Below are 11,372 nucleotides of genomic sequence, written 5' to 3'. Positions count from 1 at the left end.
GCCAGTGCCATTTTTTTTTTCAATTTACAGAGAATCCCAAACTTCAATATCTGCACATTTCACACAGCAGCCAATGTTCCATAGCCCGTCCACAAATACTTTGGCAGAAAAGGCGATCTAACGAGTCGACGCTCATCTGACGTGCTTCTCATTAGTCGGTTAATGAACCGTCCCTGCGGCGGTCTGGTTTGCGGGAGCAAGCGCTTCCGTCCCGGGGTCAGCCAGGCGAGAGCTCGTGGTACTTAACGCGGGAAGGAGCTCGTTAAAGTGTCATTTTTAGCCAATACGCTCGTCCGTGTCAAGCGGGGGCGCTCGGCCGTACTCGTGCCATCGCCAGAGAATGACTCTCATCAAGATGCTCAAATTACTGTCACAGGTGTTTACTGAAAAAGCATTTACAAGAACTATATTCTCTACTACTAACTACTCATCACACATAGGTTGACATTACTGTCAGACACAGTGCTAGATGTCCAAGAGTATCTTGCTTTTTTTATTCATTTGAATTTCTATAATATCAAAAAATACCATAATGATGAATAGACAGCATCTACATATTCATCTATCTATGCATTTTCTTCCTCTTATCTCAATGGCAGTGACAACATGCAACAAAAACTAACTAAGACTGCATGCTATTAATAGTGAATACAGTCATAAATACATTTATTAACACTACTGTAAGAAACTGCAGAACAGAAAAAATGTCCAATTACGGGGAAAAATGGCCAAAAAAAATCTACTGAAAGATAGCTCTTCACCAAATCATTTTTTATATATATATACATAAAATTCATTAATGTAGAACAAAATATAGAAGTAGAGGCACTGTTAATGTTTTAAAGCTGAGAAAAACAACAGAATGCAAGTTTTAGTCGGCCATATTCAACAATATTTTCCTAATAACAGATTTTTCTTGTGTTTGCAAGTGTTTCGTAGTACATTCTGGCCTTATAACAGATTTGAGTGAGCATGGTTGCAGGCAATTTGCAAAAAAAAGTTTTCTTTACCAAGTGTTTTAGTACATTCTGGCCTTACCTTCCTTATTTAGTTCTTTAAACTTTCCATGTAGCTTTCCTCATGTCTCCTCACAGCAAGGATAAATATTTCATCAAGTGCCCAAGGCTTCGGCTGCCACACGCTGTGAACGGGAAGCCTAAACAGTAGAAGTAGACGCAGTGAAAGCTGGCATGTAACAAATCGACAGTGAAATAGTCCAAGCATTAAGTCAAGCTTGTTTTTCACTTACCTTGTTGCTTCGTCTGACCCACCTGACTTTTTTCTCCTTGTCCTTGTTGAATTAATCATGTTTTTGCTTCCGTGAAAACAAAACACCCCTACCAGGGAGTGCATTCTAAATTTAAGTGGTGTTAGCAAATTGCTAGAAAAAATGCTGACACAAATCTGTTATTTACATTGTATAAGATAATACAGAAAAACACTCTAAATACTGGACTAGGGAACACAAAAAACAAGAACAATAGTTAAGCATTGTATATTACATATGATTTTTAAAAATGTTTTCTTTTAGGGCACATGGTTGTCGTTATTATTATGATAGAAAGTTAAACTTTACAGGGAGACATGAGGCCACAACAAGTGTATTTCGTTTTTTTCATTTTAGTTGTATTTAGTTTTTTACCAACATTGTACTATATATGAATCTATTTAGAATCACAAAAGTACATAGAAATACAATAACATTAATAATATATTATTGGTAATTCCTTCAGGTTCTTTTAAATGATTAAAAATAAGTCAAACTATTAAGGGTTGAATGTCTTGAGTGTAAAAAAAATGTTTTATTTACATAGTATTTTGAGATAAGCAAGTCTATGTAAAAATAAACCAAAAAACCTTTTTTAACGCAAAAAGTGACATGTAATGTGAATATCCCAATTATGAAATTTATATCGTGAATCTGACTTTTAAGACCAACTTGTTCGAAATGTGCAAGCTCAAGATAATGGTGAATTTCGATCAAAAAATACCCATTTCAAATACCTTTCCCGTACACACCATTTCACACTATAGTACATAGCAACTACTCTTATGGAATTGTGGGATGAATCTTGAGTCCATAATTATTGACTTACTCAATTAAGGGCCACGTAGATTTTAACACCTCGGCCAGGGGAAACCACAGGCTGGCAGGCTGGCGCCAGTTTGCGCGACTCGCGGAGGGGCGGCCAAGTCCAATCAATAGCTCTGCATTTCCTGTCCATTTGCTCAAGTCTCTTCATTAATAATTACTGCCTGGCACGGCTTCAAGGTTCTGGCTGGCTGGTCGGGCCTAGCGAGGAGGGCTAGGGTGACCTTTGCCCGCCCCCGACTTGAAACCGATCACATCGCAGACACAATGAGGCGACGCGGATCACTTTATTCTTGAGCTGTACATGTGCCATTTCCCTCTCGGGGGAGTCGAGCTCGGGTTAAAAACCTAACCGCTTATCCAACGGATCAAAATATTGAACAGAACGAGATTATTTGGTAGAAGCTCGTCAAATGGTGTTGTATTGGTATACAAAACCAATCAAATTCCGGTGTCAACCATCATAAAGCTTTATTAGCTGCAAACTTTTACTTATTGGCTGCCATTGACGACAACGGACCTCCAATTCATTAAAACTGGGAGGACGGGGTGTAAATACTCTTTTGGCAGGGGCAAATTAACAATTGCCTCCCATTCCAAATAAAATGGATGTCTATACTGCCAGTAATGAGTTAAAAAAATAATAATAAGAACAAGTCTAACATTGAATGCTCAAGTACGCCTTGGGCACTGAATGTATATTTGATTGACGTCACAAATACACACATATACATACAAAATATGCATTTTTTTGGACTGTGTATGGTGGCACATTTATCTTCATAATTTGTGAGAAAGCACCTGTTTGTTTTGATGATCCAAGTAAGTCTGTTCTTTGTCCTCATTTCTCCAACAGAGTCTTCAGTTTTAAAACCACCAGTATGTGAGTGCTTTTTTTTTTGCACATTAAAGTGAACCCTGGTCAAAACTTAGTGAGGGCGGAGGCGATGTTTTCCAAGGCGGATCGTGCCTCGGAGGAGGGGAAAGCCTGGATGGCCTCCAGAGCTCTGTTGCCATGGTAACGGCATAAATTGACCGCCGAGCTCACGCCTCTCTCCGACTTCACTGCTGCCAAAAGCTGTTGAGAGACCAAAAAAAAAAAACACTCATTTATTTAGTCACATTTACCTTTGCGGTAAAAGATATAGCTCGGAAGATAAGGTGATGTGAAAAATGGTCTACGATAGTATTTACAATTTCGAACAATAAGTTATGATAGTAATAATGGAGACGGGCCTTAACGCAACTGTGTCCTTTCTAAATGAAGGAGATACTCTCACAATGGCAGTGGATTTGAGCCTCACTGTCTCCTCCACAAATAGGCCTCGGTAACTAATCTCTCCTCCTCTGGTTTCAGACAGGACCAAATAACCCCTACCCTACTCCCACCCACACATCCTACTCTCCTTGCACCTAATGAGACCCCTTTCACGTCTCGAATGGGGAAGTGAACTTTGATGAAGTTGCAGCAAAATGACATCTCATAACTATTCGGTCGGTCCACGTGAACTAAACAAGCCACGGTGCTTACCTCGGAAAAATCAAGTTGGTTCCTCATTGTTTTTGCCTGATGGAAAAAGAAATGAATTGAGAAATTGAATGACAGAAAAAAATGAACAGGGACAAAGTTCATCATCAATTATTTGATGAATAGGTTAAAATAGAGACTAATAATAGATAAATTCATTTGATTAATGGAGTCATCAGATAACAAATATTTACTGCATTGCGGAATAATAGAACAAACAATTGTTTATTATTATATTAAAATAATTCATCAAAAATTCAACTAAATACATTTACAATGTAGCAATAATTAGCCATTATCCTCATGCTAATTTGCACAATATTTACAAAGGATTGATAACATAAGATAAACTGTCGCAGGACTAAACTCAAGCCAAATTCTCCCATTACCTGCTGCAGTTGTTGCTGCCATCGCTCGGGGCCAACGATGTGACGGTGAAAAACCACAGGAGCAGCGCTAAAACTGAAAGACACCTGCTCTCCCATGTTGCTTTTCAAAAATGGCTGCAGGTCGGAGGTGAGCTGTGGGAAGGGAAGCAGACCAATTTAACAAACCCAAAAGGAGAGACGAGTCACTGCAGGTGAGCTTTCACCAAACGAGCAAAATGGACAAAAAGCCCTATACCAGCATGGCTTGCTCAATGCAAAAACCTCTTTAAAGGGGACACGCATTTCAACATGAACCCTTGCTGCCCTCCTCTGCGGCAACACAGACCAGTAATAATAGAAAATACATAATTGGGAGTGGGATGGGTGCAAATTACAGTGGACTGTCAGTCCAAACCCCATCGTGTCACTAGGAGGCGGATTCAAATGCGACTTATATACCGATTCACAGTGCAAAAAAAAAAAAAAAAGATGAGTGTCTCTGAACTACGGTGCAGTCCATGAAATAAAATGATAAATCTACCTTGTGGCCTAATGACAGGTGCTTGCCATACTTGTAAGCCAGTCTTTGGGACTTCTCATCATGTTGTGCCAGCTCCATGGCAGCTTGGCAGCTCTTAGCAAGCAGCGCCCCGTGAGACAGGAATGTCTGCTCCTCCCACGCGCTTGTATCCAAATCAGGGGTGAAATTGTTCTCCTTAAAAAAAAAAGACGGAGTTCAGAATTGAGCACAAGCAGAGACCAAGAAAAACACAATTCTTTAAATAAAAAAAGGGGGTGTTTCATTTTCATCTCTTATAATTAACCAGACAGTATTTTAAATACAGACTTTGGTTGTGTACCTCAATGTTATTGGAATTCTCACAGTAGATTCCATGAACTAAATCACCGATGGCACTGGAAATCAATTCAACAACCTGGCAAAGCAAAAACAAGACAAAATATACATTGAGTTCAAAATTTGAGTGCAAAACCTGAATATTTGAGACATGGAAGTCCGTAAATAGTCCATTGCCAGCCTTCCAAGTCAAAATGAACTTTTTTTTAATCTGATTTTGATCATCTATTTAAAAATTACCAGTGAAAAGATTTCAGGTTGGATGTGTGCCACTGTTAATTGCAAGCAACAAGTTAAATAAATGAATGCTGTGCAAGAGTAGAAAAAAATGGCTTATTGTCAGAATCGAACAAACCATTCTTACTTATGAGACACATCAGATTTCCCCTTCCTTTCCTTTTCCTTTCCTTTCCACTGACTTGTATTTCTAAAAGTGCAGTTGCCAGTTTCCTCTTACAGGGGGCATGCCTGACTACATTTCACCTTCCAGAAACACTGCGCATTGTCAACCTGCCACATGAGAGTCTGATTAGACGAGTCACCAAAAGACAATGAATCAGGACACTTTCAGAGTTCATTCAGCACGTCCTCGCTTCATCAGAAAAGTCTGGTGACGCCAACGCTTGCGGTGCCCTTTGCGTAACCCAATCCATCAGGGGGAAAATACTGAGGAAACCTGAGCTTCACCCGCCAACCTGAAAGAACAGTGTGCCTACAGTGTTACTCTGGTGTCTATCCCTGTCTTGGGAAGTGGGGGCCAGTGAGGGGCTTTTTTTTTGGGAAAGTATCAGATAAGCTCTCCCTCTACTTCCCCGTTACTCCATCCCAAATCCATCCGTATCGTGTTTTGCCGACAGAGCCTGCAAAAGGGAAGAAACCAGAGCTGCTGGCCAAGATTACTTTACACTTTAAGAAGGTAGCAGCATAGGTTACCTCTCAAGGCCAAGACACATCATCTCCATCACTTACATAGCCTTAAAGTTCCACAGACTCTAAACACTAATTAAATCTTGTCAAAGAGTATTCAAGATAAACTGTCAAGACTCCCATAGATCTAAAAAAAATGTATATAACGTTGTGGATCAGCGTTCTTAAAACTACAACGCTATGAGAAAGGATCTAGCATAGGACATATGATTCAATAGACAGTGTTGTTGAGAATACTGTTGTGTTTATCATGTGAGGTGTTGGAATATGAAATTGAATCATATTGTCCACGGTGCCCAATGGATTTAATACAAGTAGTGTTAAATTATAGTCTTTAATGCCACACAAATTACCTTGGTATTGTTCAACTGGGCCAAACCAGTACATGCGTTTGCAAGCAGAAAGTCTCCACTCAGGACAGCCATCTTATTCCCAAACTCCATGTCTTTTAGGAGGCCGTCAGAAGGCGTCAACTCTTTCAAATTGACAACTCCGCGATGCACCAGGAAGGCCGTGTGGATCAACTCTGTGATTTCTGCCAAATTCCGCTGGCTGTAAAACAGACCAAAAACAAAACATGATTATTTTCTAATTGAACTGTACTTTACTGACAATTCATGTACCAATTGATGAATCAGCCTTGACGGGGGCGTATCGATAAAATGTATCCAGATATATTGCCATATCGATGCCATATCTAATGCTCTCTAAAATATAACACTTGCTAAGTCGTCATTAGCAGACAACAGCCGGTTCTGATTCTATTCTTTGACTAGAGGCTTGGAGTGCAGCCTTAAGGGAGGACATAATCAAATGTTGATTCAGTCATTGCTGGCGGATAATTAGGCCCCTCTCCATATGGAAGAAGCTCACAGGGATGCGGCGAGAGAGATTCATCTAGACAGGGTCGGGTGCCCTGATAGCCACTTACCTTATTCTGCCACAGTGAGAAACTGATGAGCCTGCTCTGCTCTCCTTACGCCATCAGAGCCCCCCGCTCCACATCCCAAAACACCCCAACTCAAAAGTGCGCGTTTCGTATGCTGCTCGCAAATTGGAGAGTTAAATATCAGCTTGAAAAAGGAGGGGTGAATGTGATTATCAACGAATAATGGAATGAATTGTGCTTATCACGCCTATTGTCTGGCTGGTTGGAAGCTGGCTATTGACCTCAATGAGTGTCGCTTTAAGAACGCTGAAAAGATATTATTTGAAAGTTGCTTTTATGCTAGATGTTATGAAGTAATGGAAAAGCTTGACATTTTAAGGGGGAATCTAATGCTTGTACAATTATATATATATATTTTTTTTTAACTTAATTTAGTTTTTAATCACATCACATCATAGATGTAGTATTTATAATTATGATAAAAATGGTTAATATGTACATAGGGAATACCATGTACACATATAGGGATAAAATGGCAAATATTTTTTGTGTCTAAAACAACAACAAAAATAATCATTGTTTAAATAAACAAAAAAGCCACTCAATTTATAATGGTCTTAAGTGTCAACTTTTGAACTTCCACTGTAGTTAAGACCACTGTACCTGAAAGGGTTAATTGAAATTTGACTAAATGAGGACAGCACCTCACCGTGGTCATAAACGCTGACAACAATCCCAAAATACCACCCATCTGCAGAAATGTAATGAACTCTTCATGGATTTACATCATTTCCCAAAGCATGGAATCCTATCTCTCAGTCCAGTGATGTAGCCATGGGGCTTTGGGAAGAAAAAGGGGGGACCTGGGTATAAATAGCTTTGGAGCCTGGTTGCATAGCAACTGATGCCATCTTGCCGAGTTGAAACGCCCCTTCGCCACGCCTCTCGTCCTGACTCTTCTATGCCATTTTCCTCCCTCAGCTGTCTGCCTTAGCATCAAAAGCTACCATCAAATGCAGCCTTGAGAATGGGAGAGTGAGTAACTTAAAAGAGGAGGACTTTCTCCCATATAAACTTGCTGTTTTTTAGTTAAATGCATGCAAAGAGACATTTATTTATCCATCCATCCGGCCCACCATCCAACTGCTGGCCTCATATACCTCATCATAATACAGTACCTGTCCTAGCTACCTATAAACATACGCTACCACTTTTTCCAACTGTCCATCAATCATGGCAGTGTTTTGGTGAATCATCAGTGTCAGACAGCAGAGTGGGGAATCTTTTACAAATGCCGCCTGTCAGGAGGGAGGAGACCATCACGCAGAGTTTTCAATCATCCCCCACCTTCCATCTTGCCATCAGCCGAGTTGCTAATGAGCCCGAGAGCGGTAAGAGGGTGAGCTTGTGGAAGCGCAAATGAGGTGATCAAGTCGTGCTGCGTGTTGAGTCTTGATGGGTCAAGCTGTCAATCACAGAGCCGCCACGGAATGCATGCAAAGTCGGGCCAGGCCGTGTGATGCAATTGATGGATGGACTATTTAAGTCATGCACGGGACAAACCGTTTGCTTGGCAGTGACATGAAAGATTTTACCTGGGGTAAATGCCTCCGACCATGTCCTGGGCTAAGTGATCTGTGGATGCGTGGCTTGGTCCTGCAGCTTTTGAGAGGAGGAGGACCACCAGGCCTCTCATTTGAAGGTTGTTTCTGCTGTCATAGACGAAACCTCTATCAAGAAAGGGAAAAAACAAGTAAATAAACAATTGTAGTACAAATCGCGGGGCATTATACCCCTATTTGTGACAAAGTTTAAAGCCCATCTTAAATTGTTTGGACGTCTATTGTTGTCAATGCCAGGTAATGAGTTAAGACACTTTTTACAGGAATGTTGCAATCATATCAAGTTGCTGTATATATTGACAGAAATGTTGCACTGCAATATTTTTATGGTTCCAGCACCCCCACATAATCTTTTTTTTAAGGATCAAGACAAAAAAATAATAATAATTTTGCCACATAGGGCTAATATAAACAAGTTGCAAATTTGCAGGATGGGTCAAACTTTTAAAAAAGTGTGAATTCCAACATTACCAATATAAAAAACCTGAAAAGCAAGTAATTGTGTTTTTTAGCACACTTGGCAAGTCACTGCACTAACATGTTGCAAAATCCTAAAAACAGCAAAACTGTGAGATTCAGTCAGTGAACACACTTTTAGTACTCAGTGGACCAAAAAAAAGGTTCATAAAAAAAGACAGGCATGCATCAGAGTGCATTGGTCGCTGCCTATGTGGTCGCTAGATTAAATATCTTTTTAATGTCCCGCGGGAGCGCTTAAACCGAGCACCTCTAATCCTGTCCCTATGGACATTGTGCAATGAATCATGCTCTCGTTAGGGGCTACGAGGCAGACAAGCGGCCACACCCCCGCTGCTCAATGCCCAGACATCAGCCTCACACATCCCACCAGCCTTCCCTCCCTTCTCTTCCACTCACCCCTGCACCAACTGTGGTGTAGGTGGGAGGCGGGGTGGGCTAGAGTGGATGTGGGAGATGGACCATGAAAAGAGGGAGGAGATGCAGAGACCTAGTCAGTGTAAATCCAGGGTAGAAATGAGAATAGGGATTTTTTTTTTAAATCAATTTAGGAGTGCTAATGTAAAAAGAGCAAACAATATGACAAGTGTCTTTCATCCAAAAATATTTGGAGAGTTCAGTTATCTCACCGTGTTTAATATCATGACCAAAAATGTATAATACTGTTTAATAGGTAGTTTTGCAATAAGTGAGTTGATGAGGCCATTGTCAGAGTTTGCCTGAGGGCTGGTGTATGATTAATATTTATGTCACTATCTACAACTGCTTACATCAATCAATCAACCGAGTGCAAGGGAATGGAGAGACATGGACAGTGTGATGAAAAGAAGCGAGCAAGGGGGCGAGAGGATATGAGAAAAATGGGCTGCTGTCTTTTTGAAAGGGTTGTGAACAGGTCATCACGCCTTCTGCTTGGACTGCAGAGGAACTTTCACAAGGCTGATTCTTTCTTCACAGCAAAGTTAGCCTGTCGCACGACAACGCCTTTTGCGCCTCTATGCAGAACGCATCACACAGACCTTATGTCGCCAAATATCAAAACAAAACATTTTCTGATTCACATCATGTAAAAATAGAATTATAATGACACCTGTGGAAAATCATTATTATTTTGGTAAAATGGAAGAGTCAGTCTTCAGATGTAAAAAAATATATATCTGACAGGATTTGGGGAAATAAGGTTAGCCTTTTAGCAGAAATCTGAACAGCAACTAAGCTAATTTACAAATGTGGTATAATGGCATTAACTGATATATTATATAGTTGAGTATTGTAATGGGGAACAAAAAATGGTAACAATAATTATGAATTAGAATTTGCAAAACAGGCGGACCGGTGGTGGCGTGACGGCCTCACAGCTCTGGGGTCTGGGTTCAAATCCAGGTCATGTCCATCTGTGTGTTAGATCAGCAAGGTGCAACCTGCATCTGGCCCTGAGTCTGCTGGGATAGGCTCCAGCACCCCCCATGACCCTAATGAAGATAAAGCTGTTCAGAAAATGAGAATGAATTTCCAAAAACACAGTGGATTAGTGATTTTAGTGTACTACTTAACATATAAACATAGGTCACACATTTGAAAAACAAACAAACTAATACTGTCAAGTGTTTGTACATTGTGTTCATCACAGTTCATGTAGAACAATACAAAATATTTATGTATAGATTACCTTGCAGTGTTAAGTAGGGGGTGTTGGGTTCCGATCAGCTTCTTAACGTGCATAGCGACATTACTAAACTCGTCACTGAGTAGACAGCGAAGGCTCATGAAAGAAGTAGGATACCCCACGATCTTCTCGGCATCAGACACCACTTTTGTCCAGTTTGAAGGTCCTGAGCTGTAGAATACACTCAATGTCCTCTGCGCTGTTCCGGACCGGACTGTAGATGTCATTCGCGTCCACTTACACATAAACATTTTCTCTATCATAATCTATCATCACTTCTTAACAAACATTTGGTTATTTAATGCTACCTCCGATAAGACATTGTGGATCTTAACTCATGACATACATAGCTGAATGTGTTGCAATGAGCTGTTTCACAACACACGCCCGGTGACAGGGCGCCGCCATCTTGACAGCCAGGTTGAGGATGTTACGTCACCATACGATGAAACGTCACTTCTAGTCGCATTATTTTGAATTGAATTTATTGATTGTACAGTGAAATTTAAAGCTTCCCTTAAGGTGCATATTTAACAAATAGGCATACTTATACTTTAAACGTATATTCAATAAAAGGAAATAGATAGGAAAGTGACTACAGTGGTTTGCATAAGGTGATGTTGCCTAGAGTGTTTATAGTGCAAATATCAGTGTGCAAGAAATACTGAAGAAAACGTCTGAGAACATTACTTATTGAGATGCATCTAGCAGTGTTATGACATACAATGATGCAGTGACAGTACTTAATTGAGTCTGGATGAGTTATTTCAGGAATGTTTCACGTGGTGACATGCATTTGTTTTGGTAGAAAGGGCAGCTTGATAGCACCTGTTCGCCTCTTGCAGTCTCCCCATCTTAAGCCAATCACATTGAATGGACTAATTGCTTCATGGGAAAGTGAGAAGACAGTCCACCTCAAATCACCGCACGTCATATAATGTTTCAGC

The 11,372-nt window shown here is 40.4% G+C and overlaps 1 protein-coding gene across 2 annotated transcripts; it reads right to left on the bottom strand.

The window, feature by feature from the left end:
* Window positions 1-979: 979 nt before the first annotated feature.
* pdss2 (prenyl (decaprenyl) diphosphate synthase, subunit 2) lies at window positions 980-10,870 on the bottom strand. 2 transcript variants are annotated; one of them, XR_013328334.1, is made up of 9 exons: window positions 10,429-10,870; window positions 8,256-8,390; window positions 6,125-6,323; window positions 4,849-4,923; window positions 4,530-4,703; window positions 4,010-4,141; window positions 3,624-3,659; window positions 2,894-3,170; window positions 980-1,156 (listed from the first exon to the last, which is right to left on the bottom strand). XR_013328334.1 is itself a non-coding variant. In XM_077731225.1 (8 exons), the coding sequence occupies exons 1-8, from the start codon at window positions 10,686-10,688 to the stop codon at window positions 3,015-3,017; spliced, it is 1,167 nt and encodes a 388-aa protein (XP_077587351.1). In that variant the 5' UTR covers window positions 10,689-10,870; the 3' UTR covers window positions 1,722-3,014. The 2 variants fall into 2 exon arrangements, 1 of the variants encoding a protein (XP_077587351.1); XM_077731225.1 differs by lacking the exon at window positions 980-1,156 and having other exon boundaries at window positions 1,722-3,170.
* Between the last annotated feature and the right edge of the window lie 502 nt (window positions 10,871-11,372).

This window comes from Stigmatopora nigra, chromosome 13 (genome assembly GCF_051989575.1).
Source record: "Stigmatopora nigra isolate UIUO_SnigA chromosome 13, RoL_Snig_1.1, whole genome shotgun sequence".
NCBI classification, from domain to species: Eukaryota; Metazoa; Chordata; class Actinopteri; order Syngnathiformes; family Syngnathidae; genus Stigmatopora; species Stigmatopora nigra.
Note: the sequence above shows the minus strand (reverse complement) of the source record. Positions and strands in the feature narration are given on the sequence as shown.

Bases quoted from the DNA above. Each gene is read 5' to 3' on its own strand.
- pdss2 (XM_077731225.1), bottom strand. From the start codon at position 10,688: ATGATAGAGAAAATGTTTATGTGTAAGTGGACGCGAATGACATCTACA. The intron at 8,391-10,428 runs GTAATCTATACA...CTTTCTTGATAG, and splicing joins CCCCTACTTAACACTGCAAG to AGGTTTCGTCTATGACAGCA. The intron at 4,924-6,124 runs GTAATTTGTGTG...TTGCTTTGCCAG, and splicing joins CCCAGTTGAACAATACCAAG to GTTGTTGAATTGATTTCCAG.